This window comes from Balaenoptera borealis (assembly GCF_965194805.1).
Source record: "Balaenoptera borealis genome assembly, chromosome: 14".
NCBI classification, from domain to species: Eukaryota; Metazoa; Chordata; class Mammalia; order Artiodactyla; family Balaenopteridae; genus Balaenoptera; species Balaenoptera borealis.
This window is the reverse complement of record NC_138875.1, coordinates 85,617,948-85,637,259: the sequence shown is the minus strand read 5'-3', so window position 1 is coordinate 85,637,259 and position 19,312 is coordinate 85,617,948. Positions and strand designations below refer to the sequence as shown.

At 49.0% G+C, this 19,312-nt stretch overlaps 1 protein-coding gene and 1 long non-coding RNA gene across 5 annotated transcripts in view; one reads left to right on the top strand and one right to left on the bottom strand.

Moving 5' to 3' along the window:
- CCDC92 (coiled-coil domain containing 92) overlaps window positions 1-19,312 on the top strand; it is a 30,512-nt gene that overhangs the window by 9,381 nt on the left and 1,819 nt on the right. For 2 of the 4 annotated variants that reach the window (XM_082353279.1, XM_082353281.1), the window contains 3 exons: window positions 15,033-15,591; window positions 16,954-17,100; window positions 17,706-17,747. In XM_082353279.1, coding sequence (XP_082209405.1) covers window positions 16,971-17,100; window positions 17,706-17,747 — 172 coding nt within the window. In that variant the 5' untranslated portion in view covers window positions 15,033-15,591; window positions 16,954-16,970. The remainder of the gene's footprint in view (window positions 1-15,032; window positions 15,592-16,953; window positions 17,101-17,705; window positions 17,748-19,312) is intronic. The other 2 variants (XM_082353280.1, XM_082353278.1) reach the window with 1 other exon arrangement.
- LOC309610417 lies at window positions 4,304-11,195 on the bottom strand. Its single transcript, XR_014233924.1, has 2 exons — window positions 6,476-11,195; window positions 4,304-6,437 (listed from the first exon to the last, which is right to left on the bottom strand). It is a non-coding gene; the product is annotated as an uncharacterized lncRNA (long non-coding RNA).

Here is a 19,312-nt window from a genome sequence, read left to right as displayed (position 1 = left end):
ACCCACCAGGTGCCAGATGTGCCCCCTCCCCAGCTGTGACAACCCACAGTGTCTCCAGACCTCCAGTCTCCCTGGGGGCACCACTGCCTAACTCAGTCAGACCCGCAAATGGGGTTCACCAGCGAGATGCCCCCCCTCAAGTTCTGACAGCCTACACTTGTCTCAAGTCATAAAATTCACACACCAGTTCCATGTATTCTCGGGACCAATATAACCAACTGTATCTTGCAGCAGCTGTAGAACAGTGACTGTGTAGATTCTCTGAGGAAAACGAAAACCTTCCGTGGAGGGTATTCCAAGCAGGTCAGTCAGGTTGCGGAAGCAGGCCAGCTCCTCAGCAAGACCCGATGGGCGTTACCTTTGCCACTCTTTGCTGGATGATAGTTATCTCAGCAAGGAGCCCCTGTCCTCCTCTCTCTCTCCTCCCCATGCTGGTAGCCATCCGAGTTGTCACACCAGTTGTTGATCTGAACGGGCAGACTCAAACTCCATCTGAATAAAGAATGTGTTAGTGTCTGCACTTAATTCAACCTCCTGTATGAAGAGCGAAATCCCAAGCCTCTCCTCTAACCAGGAAGCCCTAAAATTTCTAGAGCAGGGAGGCTCAAGCAGAAGGGGATACGGGGATATATGTGTACATATAGCTGATTCACTTTGTTATACAGCAGAAACTAACACAACACTGTAAAGCAATTATTCTCCAATAAAGATGTAAGAAAAAGGGGGGATTAAAGGTGTTTTCATAATAAAAGATTATTTTTTAAAAAAATTTAAAAATTAAAAAATTCTGTATCCTCAAAACAGATATCTCTTTATAAATTTATTTATTTATTTATTTTTGGCTATGTTGGGTCTTCGTTTCTGTGCGAGGGCTTTCTCCAGTTCCGGCGAGCGGGGGCCACTCTTCATCGCGGTGCGCGGGCCTCTCACTACCGCGGCCTCTCTTGTTGCGGAGCACAGGCTCCAGACGCGCAGGCTCAGTAGTTGTGGCTCACGGGCCCAGTTGCTCCGCGGCATGTGGGATCCTCCCAGACCAGGGCTCAAACCCATGTCCCCTGCATTGGCAGGCAGACTCTTAACCACTGCGCCACTAGGGAAGCCCGGATATCTCTTTAAATTATATTACTACGATGATAAATTATCAAGTAAGGCAACCAATTAGAAAAGCAAACTTTTAGAAATTGAGTTACATTTTAAATGAGTCAGCAATAATCTCTGAAGTTGAAATGTCTTAAAATACTTGTTTGATAATAAAACAGAAGTGTATATCTTTACACACGTTTCCACACTGAATAGCAGAGTAAGTTTATGGTTCTTTAACAGAACTAGCTTCTTAACCCAGAATAGTGTCTGCTTTTCTGCAGCTTTAGGAGCGAAGAAACATTCTCTCTTATTCTGAGATGTTTTTTTCACAAGCATCAAGAATAAGCACTGGAATTCTCCTGGTTAGCACTGAGCAAAAAAGAGTAGACTGGAGAAGCTTAAAACTTGAAATATGGGGAAAGGAGCAGAAAAGAGCGGAAGAGGCGTTTTAACAAGTAGAATACGGAGCAAAGGACGTTCTGGCTCCATAAGGCACGCAGGCCTTTCACCTTCACCTGGGGAGAGCAGTGGAGTTCATGGCTAAGGGCGAGGCGGTGGAGTCAGCCTGGTTTGGGATGAAGCCCCACCCAGCCACTTGCTAGCTGAGACTTTAAGGAAGTCCTTTAACCCTTTCAGCTTGTTTGCTAATGTGTGAAGTAGGAGGAGGACTTCTCGTTGTCAGAGTGCTTATAACATGCGTAGCTTGGTGCTCCCGGCGTGTGAGCCCTCAGTACGAGGCAGTTCTGTTGTTTACTATGTTTATGCTGATTTCCTGGAGCTTCAGGCTGTGTTGCTGCTGCACTTCCCTTCCCCTCCCCCTGCATCATCCCCACCAGACTCAATTCCTCTGGTAGCACTTTGGCTCTAATGGGTAAAAGCTCAACTTTTCGCGTTTCCTCTCTCTTTCATCTCAACTATTCTGAGCGGCTTTTAATAAGCAACTCAAATCCAGTCCTCGCTTTTCTATCTGATTTTATTTTCCACCACTCCCCAGAATGTTCTTTCCATGTCAGACAGTGTAATGGTCTCACTGTGACTTCCAAAACTTCATTCTCACTTAACCTCCTCCTGTGTAAACCCTGCCCATCCTTAAGGATCAGCTCCAGTCCCAGCCTCTTCAGACCATCTTGGTCACTGCAGTCCTTAGCCACTCGACATTTCTTAGGCACCTCCATGTGCCCAGCAATGTGTAAGGTACCAGGAACGCTAAAATGACTGGGGCATGGTCCCCACCTGCCGGGAATTCACAAAGCCTCATAAGAGAGGCAGGCAGGTAATTGAGAAAGAGCTTCAGGTGCTGTGATGGGTTACCCTTCCCCTAGCTCCTTACTGAGCATCCCCAGGAGGATTTAATTATACTTTGTTTTCTTTGTACTTTGGTGGCTGAGTCTTATATCCCCAATAAGCTATAGGCATAGGACTGAGTACACAGCTAGCACTTTAGAACATATGCCGGCTTGACCTTTAACCTCGAGGTGCATATGTAAAAGGAAGCTTGGTTGTTGGGCCTGTTGCAATGTGCCTCGTAAACTCCAAAAGATAAATTAAAAAACAAAATCAATGATGATGTTAAACTCCTGGCCATCACCATAACCTCTTGGTGACTCGAGTGGTTTCTAGGCTTGTAGAATTCATGGAACGGTGCGTTTTTTAATTGGGAGGTTCTAAAATGAAAATAAAGACTTGTCCTTTGAATTGAATAAAGTTAGCTTTATGGAAAAGTCGCTGCATTGTCCTCTTTTTTCTCTCTCTGTCACTGACCAGGAAAAGCATCAGAGCTCGGCATGCGCGTTTCCTGAATTTCTGAGTTTCTGCCACCACTGAAAATTGAGAAAGCGCAAAGCCAGCCCAGTTCACGCTGGCAGAGCCACCTCTTGGGTTTGGTGCCCATGTCAGCACCAGGAACCCACACAGTCGGCCCCTAACAGGAATAACTGTCCAGGTGTAAATAAGCTGCACCCAGTGAGATCCCATGTGTCACAGGCTCTGCAGAATGTCCTGAACAAGTGCACACTTTCCCTCCCACTGAAATTAAACTGTATTTCATTTTTACATGGCTTGATAGTTTTCTGGCCTTTTTATTTGCGAGCTTCCCAAAGACATGCATGAACTAGCTCTCCTTCCTCCTCTGCCTTATTCCCATGCCAGTCAGAGAAGTATTTCGAAGTCCTCTCATGTCACTAATACAAACTACACTACGTAATTGCCGGGGCGGGGGCGGGGGGTGGGTGTCAGACCAGAGACTGGGTGAGATTACCACTAATTCTCAACTAGAGAGAACGCTTTCTTAAAGGGCCACCTCAGATTACTAGAGGGAGGCCTTCCCTGGGTGCTGGTATCATAGCAGGGGACAGACAGAAAGCCCTTGTTCTTCTCATGGAGCTTACATTCTAGTCCTGTAAGAAAGAGCAACAAATGACCTCATTTTAGGTAATGATAAATGCTATGAAGACGCAAGATGGGATGGGAGGACGATAGTGACAGAATAAAGTCCAGTTGAAGCGTTCTTGCAGTGCGGAGAGCAGCCACGCGGGCTCCACAGCGGCGTAGCTGCGAGCCAGGGAGCGCCTGGGGGTGGCTCTCCGTGTCGGAGCACCGACAGCAGCCAGCGCGTAGCTCTAGGCACAGCTGTAAACGCTTTAAATCTGCGCCGCCCAATATGGTCGCCCCTAGCCACGTGGGACAACTTAAATTTGAATTAATTCAAATCAAAATAAATAAAGTGAAAAATTCCTTTTCTCATACACACCAGCTACACATCAAGGGCTCATGTGTCCATGAGCTTCACTGGACAGCAGAGAAGAGACTATTTCTACCACTGCAGGAAGTTCTATTGGATAGCACCTCCTTATTTATTTATTTTTTTTTATAAATTTATGTATTTATTTATTTTTGGTTGCATTGGGTCTTCGTTGCTGCACGCGGGCTTTCTCCAGTTGTGGCGAGCGGGGGCTACTCTTCGTTGCGGTGCGCGGGCCTCCCATTGCAGTGGCTTCTCTTGTTGCAGAGCACGGGCTCTAGGCGTGCGGGCTTCAGTAGTTGTGGCTCACGGGCTCAGTAGTTGTGGCACGTGGGCTCTAGAGCGCAGGCTCAGTAGTTGTGGCTCACGGGCCCAGTTGCTCCGCGGCATGTGGGATCTTCCCGGACCAGGGTTCGAACCGGTGTCCCCTGCATTGGCAGGCGGATTCTTAACCACTGCGCCACCAGGGAAGCCCAGCGCCTCATTTTTTTATTATTTTTATTTTTATTTTTTTGCCACGTGGCATGTGGGATCTTAGTTCCCCGACCAGGGCTCAGACCCGTATCCCCTGCATTGTAAGCACGGAGTCTTAGCCACTGGGCCGCCAGGGACGTCCCGGATAGCGCCTCTGTAGATCAACTCATTTAATCTTCACAACGACCCCAATAAAGTAGGTACTGTTTTCCCGTTTGGCTGTTTTCCCATTTGGGCAGTTACACGTAACTCGCCCAAAGGCGCATCGTTAATAAGTGGCAGGGCTAGGAATCACACTGCGGCACCCTGGCTCCGGATCCAGAGCCCGGGGGCTCATCCCTGCCTGCTGCGTCGCTCTGGCGCGTCCTTGCGTACAGCTCACCTCTGCAGTTTACTTCCAGCTGGACTGCAGCCGATGGAGACAGTTACGCCTTGGTAAAGTCTTGTCACTGGATGCTTTAAGATTCAGCCAAGAGAAATTCTGAGCCAAGGGTTAGATCTTTCCTAATAAAAGTGTAGACCTACGTTAGCACAATTTCTCCCTCCTTAAAAAGAAATGGGAAGAGGGAGCTCCAAAGCACCAGGAGAATACCCAGTTTGTGTGTGATCTCCATAAGGCTCTGAGCTCTCTATGCCTCAGTGCATAAGGTTGGGAAGATAGTAAGTACCTGTCTCAGAGCTGTTGGATTTGATGAGAAGGCACGGAAAGCACTCAGCACAGTACCGAGCACACGGTACGCTAGGTAAGTGGCAACTCTTGTCACTTTTGGCATCGTCACTGCTGCTGCATTCTGCAGCAGCCACACTGGGACGGAACATTCCACAGGGTACAGAGAGCACCCAGAACTGACATCTTCTCCCAGAGCTGTCATGAGACCTTCTGGTTCCAAACTCCACACGTCTGGAGGCAGAGGAGGTGCCAGCCTTTGGAAACAGATTGCATGTGGCTCATGTACCTCATGTACACTTGGGCAAAGGTCTTACTCCTCTGAACCTTAGTTCCATAAAAAATGGGTATCGTATAAGTATAGCTGATTCACTTTGTTATACAGCAGAAACTAACACACCATTGTAAAGCAATTATACTCCAATAAAGATGTTTTTAAAAAATGGGTATCGTACCTCTCTTGTGTGATTGTTTCAAGAATTAGGTGGTTAACCTATGAGCCTGGCACAGACACTTGGTAAATAATAGCCGTAATGTTGATTTTTATGAATGATTTTCAGCTTTTCACGATTAAAAAAAAATGCCTTTGAGTATTTTCTTGCCCAAGTGCCTTAGACCGACCCAGAGGCTGTGTCAGGGTAGAGTGGGGGAGATGGAACAGATCTATCACCAACACCATCTCCATCAGCAAGCTCACTTTAAACTGCGATGGTCACACGCTAGAAAAGCAGGGGAAAGCCAGCGGAAAAGCATCTTGGCGCGGATGTTTCACTGAGATGGAAGCTGCTTCACACCCTCCCACACAACCAGCAAGAAACCGTGTGATCTGAGGTGACCATCCTGCCCATTAGGAAAAATGGGAGGAAAAACAAATTCCACTGGCTCCCAACTGCCTGATAGACACCACCAGAATCAGATCAACCAGAAGAAGCTGAAACACCCAGCCTAAGGATTTTGGACTTCAAATGGAAAATCTGGGCACTCTCAACCAAAATTGCCAAGTTCCAAAAATATGGATACATCGTGTGCTTATTATTAAAAGTATCTAAATTAAAGTGGGCCCCGAAAGAGTTTCATGATTGTAATTAATCCCATTGTGGGAGTATGAGGTCAAATACAAGAGGAAAACAAAACAAAGGCTGTCATGCAAATGGAAAAAGCAACAGAAGTGCAAAAGAAAAATAGTGTCAAGGTCAAGGACAGGAAGAATGAGAAAATACTGAATTGCATCCCCTTCTTTGAAATTCCAAATGAATATAAAATGCAGTGATTTTTTTCTTTCCCCAATTTCTTCTGCTGTCCTCCCATAGCTGACAGGTAATCTGTGAAATACAATTGCCCTCCCTCTTATTTTACCTTTATTTGTTTTTAGTTATTTCTACTGGGCTAATGTACTAATGGCTCGTTTATCTAATACGATCCAAATTTGGTTGCAAAGACAAACCCTGAATTACCTGCACGGCACCTGCATACCTGCACAGCACCTGCATACCTGCACGGCACCTGCATACCTTGCGTCATTCTCACTGTTGTCAGCTTCATCTGGATCTCAGTGTTGCTTGTTCGTTTTAAACGCCAGACCTTGTGAATAGAGCAGTCTTTTGTGGGGAGGTTTTCTCCTCCCCTGGAACTCAATGCGTGACTTACTAAAGAAGTGGAATATAGGATTCTGGGAATTCTCCCGATCCCTGACACAATAAAGAATCATTGTGAGTAGAGAGAACTTTATGGGAGTCACCCTAAATGTCATCAGTAAACGTGCCTCATTTATTCTACACGGCACAGGAAGCTCACAGAAAGGAAGCTTTGAAAGATGTGGCTAATCTATGTCGGGACTGTCGCAGCAGTCGATGGACAATCAAGAGGTCAAGCGTCCTTAGGCGGACGTGCTGCGGCCATCAAAAAAGTTCTAGGAAACGAAGATCCAGGTAGATGCCTTTTGAAAAGCATAGGTTTATCTTCTTTTAAAAATATCTGTACTCCAGCTGTTATTCTATAGGGGAAAAAGTCCCATAAAAATATTTTATCACTGATCACCAGAGGATATGTAATTACTAAAACTGAATGCTTGGCCCTGGTTCCTTTAGTCGCTGAATTGACTACTGTCAATTTAGGACTGTTTTAATGATTTCAAAGCTCTCTACTATCCTTCTTCTTTAAACTTGTCTGAAATAACTCGTGTGGGCCCATTTTGTAGAAGGGCAAGTCGGGAGGTGTCTTGTTTTTGCTCAGTTGCCTAGCCAAATTGTAATGCTGTCCAAGATGACATGGCTGGGACCGGGCAGGGTTCTTTCCAGACTAGCACGAGGATAAAGTCTCTTTTCTCTATCAGTGATCATCTTCTTAGATGCTTAGTGAGAGTTTAGCTAAATATGTTCTATTAGCACTAATGAAACAACCGACTAGTTTACTTTAGTGTAAGTAATAAAGGAAAAGTTTGGCTAAATTAAAGTGTATAGAGCTTTGGTTAATAATACCTTTCTTTCCGGGGACTTCCCTGGCAGTCCAGTGATTTAAGACTCCATGCTCCCAATGCAGGGGGCACGGGTTCGATCCCTGGCCCTGGTTGGGGAACTAAGATCCAGCATGCCGCATGGTGCGGCCAGTAATAATAATAAGAATACCTTTCCTTCTTTTTGTGGGCCTATACTGTAATTAGGCCCACAAAATGGATAAAAGAAGCCCTATCAGTTAAATCAATTGAAATGGTTCATCTGTTTGGCAAACCACATAGAGAGAGATTTTTAAAGCAAGTGCACACATCTCAGCCTCGGAAATACAATTTAGGATAGTGGTCATCAGGCACTAAGGTTTAAGAAGCAGCTCCTATCTCATCAGTGTAAAAGGACAGGTTGGCATTTGGGTCACCACACCTTTTAGTTATCAACCAGCAGACAATTAAAATCTGCAGTAATCACAGTCAGATGTAGAAATGGAAACACTCATCAGATATGACCTGCTAATTTTCCTTTCCATTTAAAGGCAGATACCACTCGGTAGAACTATTTGTGTGGTAAGTCGTGAGATTTTATGTGTCCCTAAATTATTGGCTCAGGCTCATCTTGGTAAATGACAAGGTTGTCAGAAGCTCACAAATGGCATCTCTCTTTAGTTGCAAATGTTTCCTGCTCTCGCTTCTGAAATGAGGCGATCTGGGTGCTCCCAGGGCCGGGGGGCAGGGCAGTCAGCTGGAGGCTGCCCAGAAAGGGCAGGAGGAGGATGCAGGCAGAGCCGGAAGGGCCAAGCGGCGCCACCACAGACCCACCGGCCACCTGGCCACCTCCTGCCCTAGAAGCAACTTCCCTGAAACAGGAAGTGCCGAGCCGACTGTGTGCTGATGTGATGCCTGGGATGGCAGCCCCTCACGGCCAGGAGATGGGGTGCTGGTGCGTCTGCCTCCTGGGGTGGGGTCTGCCACAGGGCATGAGCGTTCTGGCCATGAAGTCGCCCAGTTTTCCGGGAGGCCCTGGGCACTCCCAGAAGGTACTGTATGATTTCAGACCGTGGGAGTGCATGTGTTTCTCTACCTGCCCACAGCCCACTCGGAGGCACTTTTAGACAACCTGAAACACAGACTTGCTTTCTTCCTGAGACGTTTTCACACAGAGGGACCGAGCCCCTACCAGTATACAGACACGTGACATGGTTTTTAAATAGAAGTCAAATAGAAACTCTTAAAGTATGAGATAATCAGACTGCAGAGAAACACGGTTCATAAATCCATCACGTACGCCTCCAGTGACTGCAGCCTTCCCAGACAACCACATATCGTATTTCCCTAATTGCTGATCCCTGTAATCACATCTATTACAACTTTAATGTCAGGCTGTACATTCTTTCAGAAGGAAATGGCTGTCAGTGTCTAAAGAATTGTTGATGAGCCTTATACTTTATGATGGATAATGTCAGAATTACAGGAATGTACAATGCATGGGGGTGGGGAGGTACTCAAGGGCTCGTCATGATCATTTTCTGCATATCTCGGAGACACTAAATTGTTGCTTTTATAAAAATTGCCTTCCCGTTAATTCTTCTTGGTTCTGGTAAAGCATCCCAAGACTACCCTGGAACAACATCATTAAAACATCTGATACCACTTTGCTAGTGGATAGTTAGTGGTTATGTTTTTTAAGAGAAACTGCTTTATATTTTTTCTGACTATAAACTAATATACTTTCATCATTAAAGAAGCTTTAGGTAATACCAAAATTGAATTTTTTAAAAAGTAAAAGTCACCCACAATCCATCATCTAGAGATAAATGCTTTTAATGTTTCATTGTGTATACTTCTAGAATTTTTTCTCTACTTGCATCTACAAAAATATGATATATACAGCTTTTAATATACTATTTTGACTTAACCTATTATAGATGTATTTCCTTGTCAATAAATATAGATCCACATTATCATTTTTAATGATATCATAGTTCAGATGTGCCACGCTAACTCCTCACTGGCAGACATTCAGATTACTCTGTGAGGTGGTTATCTTGCAAAAGATGCTTTTCTTCTTTTGGTTTCTACTGGCGTTCTCCTCTTTTAGCTTTCAGAGACCACCTATTAAAAGATGATGTGCACTGCCCACCCAGACAGAGAACAGGACCCCAAAAACATCTCCATCCAAAGTTTCCGCATTTGGATGAGTGCAAATTTAGTTCAGTTACCACTTTATCACAGTAGACCAGACACATGCTAAGTGCTTTATCTAAGATAGCTCATTTTATCCCCCCAATCACTATGTCTTGTAGGTACTGTTGTTGTTCCTCATGGTATGGGAGAAAAAGGTGAGGGCACAGAGAGGCTGCAGCTCGAACGTGGCTGAGTCCGAATTGGAGCCCAGGATTCTGACTCCTGTGCTGAGCTCTTGACCCGCCTATTGTATTAGTTTTAAAAATATCCCAGTTGCTTAAGAATGATAACTAAACACGATTTTTTGTCACTTTAAAAAAATAATCGCATCTTTTGCTTTCAACGTTTTTTTACTTCCACTTTTTAATGGTGTTCATTCTTTTTACCAGAATGTTTTTGGAGTGATTGTTGAGTGCTTACGCTTCCTCGAAATGCTGTCCTTTTTCTTAGTGTCCTAACTCTTTGGGATTCTCAAATAACTTACCAGCTGAACTTCTTAAATACACGTGCAAGTAGAAATAACGGGGTCATGCAACTTAGAACAGTTTCTTTATCTAGGATTGTTGTGAATTCAGAGTAACATCAGGCTTCATTTTTCAGAGATGGTAAGTTTCCTTTCCTACAAGCAGGTATTTTGGATTGAGAGTTGACGGCCTAATTAGCCTTCGACCTTTTTTTAGCTTCTCGTAGAGTACTATAGATTGATTCAACGCAGGAAGTAGGTTTTACTGTCCCTTAGGGTGCCTGATTCTGCCTGACTCTCTTTATTCGCTTCCCTGAATGGCTCCTCTCCAGTGAAAATGGAAAAGGCCAGCAGAAAATGCTTCTGTTTGCTTTTATGTTTCCCTCTTTGGAAGTAACTGGAATCCTTTGCTAGCTCATTTCCACACTTAGATAATGTTCAGGAAATACCCTAGTGTGGGACTAAGTAAACAATATTTATATATTGATCAATATTTACATAAAATAATATAGTTAACAATTATTGGGCACTTACTACATGCCAGACACCATAAGTGATTGCATTTAGCACTTAACCCTTTAAGTTAGATATTACGATGGTTTAGGTGACAAGATAGGGTTCAGATTTAACCCCAAACGCTCCAGCACCTCAAGACTTTGGCCATTCTGCTCTTTTTTTTATCCCATTGTGCTAAGCAAATCTTCTTTGGGCCACAGGTTCTTGATCTTGAAATAAAGAGGTGTTGGAATAGTTGATTTTGAAGGTCTCTGCCACCCTCAACATTTCCTGAGTCCATGAATCCACTTAGGACACCACCTCCCTGCTGGGAACCATCTCTTCTCCTCTTACATTTAATCACTACACTTGCTGCCTTTGTCCTCTGGCCAACCTTCATTTACTCCATGACAGTGCTTCAGCTAAAGGACACCAGAGCTACACAGAAAGTTCCCACAAAAAAGCCACAGAGGTCCTTGTGCACAAGCCGCTTGCCGGGTCCCAGGCCCTGCCGAGCACGTGCAGAGGCAGTGGGACGCCAGTCATTCTGACGGTTCGCGGCAGGAGAACCAGATGTGAATGGCTTATAACTTATTCACGACTAGAATCTAAAATAGCTTGTTATAACTAATTCACAGCACCACGTGAGTACTGGGTGTACTATTTTTTTTCAGGTTCTAAAATTATTACCCTATTTCCACGAGCTTTGTGTTGAGAGAAAAGATAAGTCTACTTTTGATTGCCCAGGAACAAAGAAGTGTCCCATTTTTAAATGGTGAGACCTTTTCCTATCAAAGATATTCCGTTTCTTTTAGTCTAAGAAATGTGGTCCAGGGATACTTTAAAACATTGTTTCTGGCGTGTGAAGAAATTACAGGATGAGGTCATGTTCAAATCAGTGCTGCTGCAGTGCTTTTTGATTAATGCCATGTAATCCTTGTTGAGATCTCCAGTCGGTACCATCGGGGAGCCGTATAAAAGTAACTGAAGCCCGTATGTAATCCGGGAGTTCAGACACAAAGGGAGAATGGGGGCTGATTAGGCGGGGGGGGCGGGAGGTGGTTTGCCAAGAGCAGTGCAGATCGCGGGAACCGGTGTGCAGAGGCCCCGTGCTGGGGCTGCGGCAGACGCCAGGGGTGAGAGGGCAGCAGTGTAGGTGGTATGGGGCGAGGCCGGGGCAGGGGTGGGCAGCTGAGCAGGCAGGGCCACTGGGAACATGGGGCTTGACCCCAAGAGCATCAGAGGGACGAGGCAGCGGGAACTAAGATCCCGCATGCGCATGGCGTGGCCAAAAAAAAAAGCAAGACTTGTTGGTGAGTCTTTCTGCCGTATTGGGTGGTCAGCAGAGCCTTCCCGGTCGCTGACTGTCCCACCTGGGGCGTAGGGAGCGGTGGATCCCACCTCCGTGAGCAGGGAGGTGCTCCTCCAGGCTCGTCCAGTGCTCCGCTGGGGGAGCGCTGCGTCCCTTCCCGCCAAGAGGCTGCTGCAGCGGATGGCGCTCGTTGCCCCCTCAGCTTCAGAGCGCTGGAGAGCGGGTGCATGCTTTGTGGGAAGCATCTGAATTTCTGCCTGAAGTTCAAGTCCACCCCCGCCCTCAAGATTCTCACCCACAGGATCTGAGGGCTAGGAGCAGCCTCCAGGCTCAGATGCAGCATTTCTTGATTTATGTTTTCACTTGTGGGTAGGACGTTCCTGTTTTTCCTTGGGTGTTTGTGAGAACAAACGACGTAAGTGATGGGGAAGCACTTCGTGCTCGCGCAAGCGGAGGTGGTCCCTAAATAAGATCATGACGTCATCATTTATACATTAATGCCCCAAAAGGGAGGAAAGGACATTACTTTGAATTAGGTTGAGAACTGGACATGAGCTACTGACAGGCAATTTGTCCTCATGCGGATACAGAGCAGACCCAGTGAGGTCGGGGTCCTCACGTCTCTCTGAGAACCGTCATTAAAAGCATGTTGTCACCACAAGGTGAGGTTAGTATCCCTGCCCGCTCCGGGAAGCCATCTCGGCCAGGTGCCAATCTCTATAGAATTTGGCCCTTTTCAAGTGTTAACTTTCTGAACGTATAGAGGGAACAGTAAATTCACAGAAATTTAATTTCTAATGAATTTGCCATGGGAAAAAACATAGATGTGGCCTAACCTCCGAATCACGATCAAGGTAACCTGCCCCACAGGTGGTCTTGCTTTGAGATGCCCGTGCCCTTTGCTTCTGCCAGGGTTCCATGGGAGGAAGCGGGCAGAGTGGGGCTTGCCCTCTGGCTGCTGCCGTGGCTGGAACCCCATCCTCCACAGTGAGGGCTGCATCTCCGGGGAGAGAAGAGGGCCCGTGTCCAGACCAGGCTGGCTTTGACCGAGCAAATAACTGTAAAATTGCCGATGGCGCCTGATAACACTGAGAAACGAAATGGGATTGCCTCGAGACAAAAAGCTGCAACACAAAGAGCCCACAACATGTAGTATATGCCCTCTCGACAGGGAAAGCGCAGTGTTTCGTCAGCCACGCTTTATGGGTGTCGCCCTGCATTACTGGCTGACACACGGCTGAGAGGGCCTGAGTGCCTTTTACTCAAGCAGGATGCATTATTCATCTGCAGCGGACGCCTGCATCTTACCTTCACCCATCACGCTGACCCTTTCAGGGAGGGGTCGTGAATGCTCCTTCATGTCCCCGGCTCCCATAGCCAGAGATGCTGAATCAAGCCTCCCAGGATGAACTCCATCCCTTCCTCCATAGTATCTGCATCTCTCAGCTGTGTCTCCTTGGCCTAAACAGGATGCTTCTGTAGCTTCATTCACGTCAGCTTCTGGGAAGGACTAAGTCGTTGCAGTGATTCCATGTCATCAGTAACTAATGAGAAGACATTAAACCATCACCTTCTTTTAAGCAGCAGCAACTCCCTGTCCTCAGGAAGTCAGTGATACTGTGTACCCTTTTGAGCTGATGAGAAAATCCTACAGTAATTTGGATCCCATCTGGAGGTGTGACTTGTTTCCTTGGACCTAAGTGGACCTGTCTCGTGCATGTATATCCAACAGCCAGAGAACGCCCCACACAGATGGCGTCTCCTCTTCCGGGCCTTTTAAGTCAGCATAGAGTGTGGAAGAAGAGAGACCAACCTCCAAATGGAATATCACGGGGCTGAAAAACCCTTGTCCTCTGGTTGTCAGGGCTCCAAACGGAGCCATCAAAGCTCACTTGCCGGCTTTGCACATTATATAATCGCGCTCCTCTATTCACCTCGTGTTCCTTCTTCCCCAGACTGCCTGCCCAGGCTAATGGGAAGCTTCAAGGGCACGCTTTTATTTCTGTAGTTATGACGGTGAATTAATGAATTACAGATTTAGTGCCATTCAAGTCGCCGACTCACCAAGGCAGTTAGAATGTGAATACTTATTTAAATCATATTAAATTTGTTACAAATAAAATTTAATACTAAACTGTGATGGGACTGGGGTGCCTGCTGAGGCCACATTTCCACTCCCCTCCCTGCCCCCATGGTAGATCATAGAACACATATTTATTTCTGGTTTCGGGGACACCTCATTTTGTACCATCAGTGCTGGACGAAACTGTTCTGCAGTTTTAGTATATCATGCTTTCTTTGTGCAAGGCATGCCTGTAAGTTAAGCCAGAAGCTCGTGGAAACAAAGGCTCTTCAGCCCTGAAGGCCTCAAGCTCCCCTGGTGCCGCACCCACGCTGGACAACCCGGCGCTGGGGCCCACTGGGTTAGCAGGTGCTGGCGGTGGGCCTCCTGGGTGCCAGGCACCGTGCAAGGGCTTGGGGTACAGCGGTGACCGAGCCTGCAGTCTGCCCGTGGAGGCGGGAGACCGTTAACTAGTTGTGGGCAGGCCATGAAGGCTTAGAGTGCGTGACCTCGCCCAGCCTGGGGGCCAGGGCTTCCGGGAGGAAGTGAACTTGGGCCGAGAAGTAAAGGACACACAGACGTCGGCTCACGGGAACGGTGGGCCCAAGGGAGGACCCGAGAGGAGCACTCTGGGCAGAGGAGCCCAAGACAAGGCCCCGGGGTGCGGAGGCGAGGCCCAGCCAAGGCCCTGGAGGCTCACTGAGCAGCTGAGCACAGAGGGCACAGGGCCAGGCCCGGGCCCATGTGGACCAGCCCCACTCAGAGCCGTGGGCACCCCCGAAGATTCTGTTAAACTCACTCTGCTACGATGTGGGGATGGAATCGAGGCGAGAGAGGACAGAGGGAGGATTCTGCAGCGATTCAGGTGAGGGTGGTGTGGCTTAGGTGTAGAGACGGAGAAAAGCAAGTGGACTTGAGAACTGTTTTCCAAGTAGGGTCACCAAGACGCAGCGGTGGATGCTCCAGGCCGCTGGGCAGTGAGGGGGCGACCGTACACCCGGCTCGTTCTTTACCCTTCCAGACCCACTAAGTTCTGGATCAAATGTAAATTGTTCTTTCTCGTCAATGGCAAACCCCTAAAACACAGGCTCTGCTTTTTCCATTAGCCACCAGGAGCGCAGATTTGGGTCTGTCCTTTTAAAGAGGAGAACAAGGCATCTCCTCTGGCGTTGCCACTTGCGAAGCCCACTGTAGCGCCTAGGAGTTGACGTTCCTGGTGAGACAACGGAATTGATGCCAGAGTGACCGACTCAGGTTTGCTGAGCAGAAGTAAACGTGGGCATCTCTACCAGAAGCTCCAGAAGCGGTCCTGCATTTGCCTCCGTTTGATGTCGAGGCTGTCCAGCTTTCGGACGCTCTGCAGCCCTTCACGGCTCGCGCCCCGGACTTGCCTTGCTGTGGGCTGGCTCCTTTGTTAGGCCAGCGTCCTCCTCCCAAGGCCACGTGCTGACCACACAGGGTCGGGATCTCAGGCACCGTGGGGCTCCAGTTAGAATTAGTGTCTGGCCCGGCGGCCTCATACAAGGAACTTGTGGCTACAGCAGGGAGACGATTCCGGGGGCGGAAACCTTCCTCGCTCCTGTGGAAAGGCTGCTGTCAGCTCCCCTGAGGAAAGCTCTGATGGATGGAAACTCAGCTCTGGCCTGGCCTGCAGCCAGAGTTTAGGTAGAGCTCAAGGCCTGGGGAAGTCTGATCTTCCTTCCATAGAAATGATCCTGTATTTACTCAACCAGTTCCCTCTTGCTGGATTTTGAGTTGTTTCCAGGCTTTTCTGACTGTAAACTGCACTGTAATGACCGTCCTCCTAGCTACATCTTCTCACACAGAGGTCATTATTTCCCTCTGGTGGGTTCCTAGAAATGGAACCGCTAAGTCAGAGGGAAGATAAATTCTAAGGCTCCAGATACACTTTGCCAGATCACCTCCTGTAATAAGGTGCAGTGAGCACTCCCACCCGAAACTGCGCTTTCTGTTTCTTCTTAGTCACAGCTCTCTCTCGCCAGCTTCTCCCCTGACAGGTGTGTCCCTTCCAGGACGTGTCCGTGTGCACTCTTCACCCAGGCTTTGTCTGGCACATTCTCCGTCCTTCTCTGCACTCCTTCACTTTCCTTTCCTCCTTCAGCCTCCTTGTGTGAATGAAAACGCGTGCCCTGGGTTCCAGGTACGCGCCGTTCTTAGCTCCAGAGCTGGGGTGTAAATATCTGTAAGCTGCGGGACTTAACAGATAACAGAGAGTGCTTGGTGTCGCCCGGCGTGTTGCCACCTCCAGAGCAGACCCTCGTGCCACCCTGCCACACACCCACCGGAAGCCCTCTGAGAGGTGGTATTTCCTTTGGGGGCACTCGTTGGCCCAGCAGATTAGGAAAAAGGCACCGAGGCTCTGTATTCAGAGGAATAATTTATAGGCAAATAATCCACATTTCATCCTCAGCCTTTTTCAGTGCCGTGCAAGGCGTCTTGAATTACTGGGCTAGCTTTTACAGAATGGCCGACTGACTTCACCACATTTCTCGAGTCACAGTGAAGGCCCTGAGCGAGTGGCTGATGGAGGATGGAAGCCGGCGGGGTGGTGGGGGATGGCAGGGTCTGGGTGCGGCCTCCAGACTCCTGCAGCCACCACGTGGCCCCGTGAGATGGTTCTCAGGAAATTCCCGAGAAAAGAAGGATTTGGGGGGCTCTCAACTCTGTGAGGTCCAGGGGGGCTTCCCTCTGAAACGCCACGCTCGTCCTCCCCCTCCTCCTGGCCTGCCAGCTCTAGATTCCACTTCCCCGCGCCCAGTTCTCCTGAGAGGAGGCAGCCGGTGCTTCACCTCCGAGAGATTTCGGTCTCAGTCTGTTGAAGTCGGGTAGCCCATGGAGAGCCTAGGATTTGGAATCAGGGAGCCCTCTGCATCCGGAGCGGGGCCTCACACTGCCCTCCAGCCCACAGAGCCAAGGAGGGCAGGCGGCAGGCGGCGTCCTCTTCCAGCCCGCCACCCCGAGACCCTCGTTGTCGGGGACAGCCACCAGGCCCTGTGTCCCCCGCAGGTCATCTGGATGTCAGCATGGCAACCACAAACCTGGAGAACCAGTTGCACAGCGCGCAGAAGAACCTCTTGTTCCTCCAGCGGGAGCACGCCAGCACGCTCAAGGGGCTGCACGCCGAGATCAGGAGGCTGCAGCAACACTGCACAGGTACGGGGGCCCCAGCGGGCTCCGGGGACCAGGGCGGGGGACAGTCCCAGGCCTGCCAGGGCTGTAGAGCAAAGCAGGACCTGTCGTCGAGCTCATCTCACACTGGCTGGCGCAAAAGCTGTGCCGGGTGAGTGGGAAGGGGGTCTTATTCTTCTCTCCTCTCTCTCTCTGGTTAACCCTATCATCCCTGGAGTCCATTTGAATGCGTTACTTCATCCTCTTTGCCAAGGCCACACGCACCGAGAGTAAAGCTGTAAAGCCAGTTCTCAGCTTACTGAGGACTTGAAGGATCCAAATGCAATGGCTAGAATTTACAGTGCGTCTTGGAACCAGTGCCCAAAGTGTAATACACAGAGCAAGCTGCCTGCTAATTGTGGATGCTGGAGTGTGTATTAGGGGAAAGGAGGGTCCCCTCTGAACCCTAGCAAGACAGTGGCCGCTGGTAGTTGCTGTCTCACGCTTGCCTCTAACGCTGCCGAACTCTGCCCTGTTCGGGCAGGACTCGCAGGCTGATCGTGGGAATCGGTTGTGCGTTTTCAGAGTTGACGAAGGTTTTGAAATATACTGTGATCATACAGAATTAACGTATATGATCTCCTTTTCAGATTTAACCTATGAGCTGACACTTAAAAGTTCGGATCAGACAGGTAAGAACTCCCTTCCCAAAAGCTGATGCCAGTGTTGTTTCCTGTTGAGGCACATGCTGGTCCACCTGTTTTCACTAATTACACACGTAGAAGAAAACACACTTGCTGTGAAGAGTTGCACGTGTGACCAGGGCTCTGAGAAAAGGTGGGAGGGCAGTTTGGACCCCTCCGTGTGACGAGGGACTGTCGGTAGGGCGGGAGGAGTGAGTGCTTTTATTTTCTTCTGATTGACACACGTACTTGGAATGCCTGTTCTGTGTTCTTCTGGGTTTTCTGATTTTTTACAGTGAGTATGTGTCCCTTCTGTAATCAAGAAATAGATGTGATTTAAACCGAAGGAAAGAGGAGACGGAGCGGGGTGCCGCCTCCTCTGTGTCCGTGGAGCTTAGCACAGGACCTGGCACAAAGTGTGTGCTCTCTACAGACTGGTTGAGCGAGGGGTCACATTACTGGGGGGCCCCCAGAGCAGCGCTGAAGGTCTTTCTCTAGACTGTAGTCCCAGAAATGCTCCCCCAAAACCAGAATCCTCAGGGACCCCCAAAGCTATCAGCCTGATGGCAGCTGGGGCAGAGGAGACAGAAGCCGGGGCCTCTGTGGCCTGTCCCAAATAGCTGCTCCCCAGAACAGGGTGAGGCTTTTAAAAGTGTAGAAACCGCATTTGAGTCGAGATGACTTTTTTTCTAAACAGGCCTCACACGAGCAGTTAACTATTCATGAGCGTGTCCAGGTCCTCGTGACCGTTCCCCTGGGCCCGAGAGCACCATCCAGCACTGACTTTCCATCTGCGTCACCCGTGCCAGGTCTCCTAAGTGTGCCTTCCGGGAGCCAGGACCCCCTTTTCCTGTGTGTGGTGGGGGAGGGGCCTGGGGACGGGGCAGGCCAGGAACTGGGCGTCCAGGGGTTCAGGACAGCAGGATGTCCACCTCCAGTCGGGGACTCCAGCCCGCACCCCTGCCATCCATGCCACCAAAATCAGGCTGTCCTTACTTCCTGTCCCCTCTGGGCCCAGGCTAATCTGTAGAAACACCATTCTTGCCCTATATCCCCTCCAGGTGTGGTTCTCAGCCCTGAGTCCCAAGGCCACCCGCCCATCAACCCGGCCCCTCATCAGGGGCTCGCGCTAACAGCTGGCACGGGGCATCTCCTGTGGGGGGCAGAGCGCAAGCCCCTCAGGTGGGCCTGGTGCCCTGCCCAGTGGTGGGAAGCACTGCCTTACAGGAGCACACACAGACTCGGCTCTCAGAGGAGCTTTTCAGTGGCTCCTCTAACACCCCCGAACCCGCATCCTCATCCGAGAGGCGCCCACACACACGCGTTCCCGCCTGACCACCAGCCCCATTCAGCCGCCCTGCACCGGCACGAGCACAGCCAGGGAGAGTCTTGCCGAAGGGCGGCCTGTGTGGTATTAGGGGCAGGCCAAGGACCAAGGCAGGGCCTGAGCTCAGGCCCAAGGATGCCGTGCTCTGAGACACGCAGAGAGGGGACCCGTGTCGGGGGAAAGGTGGCAGCCTGGCATCCAGTCTCCTCCGCAGTTTCAGAGCTTTGGTGCTTTAGACATAAAGAAA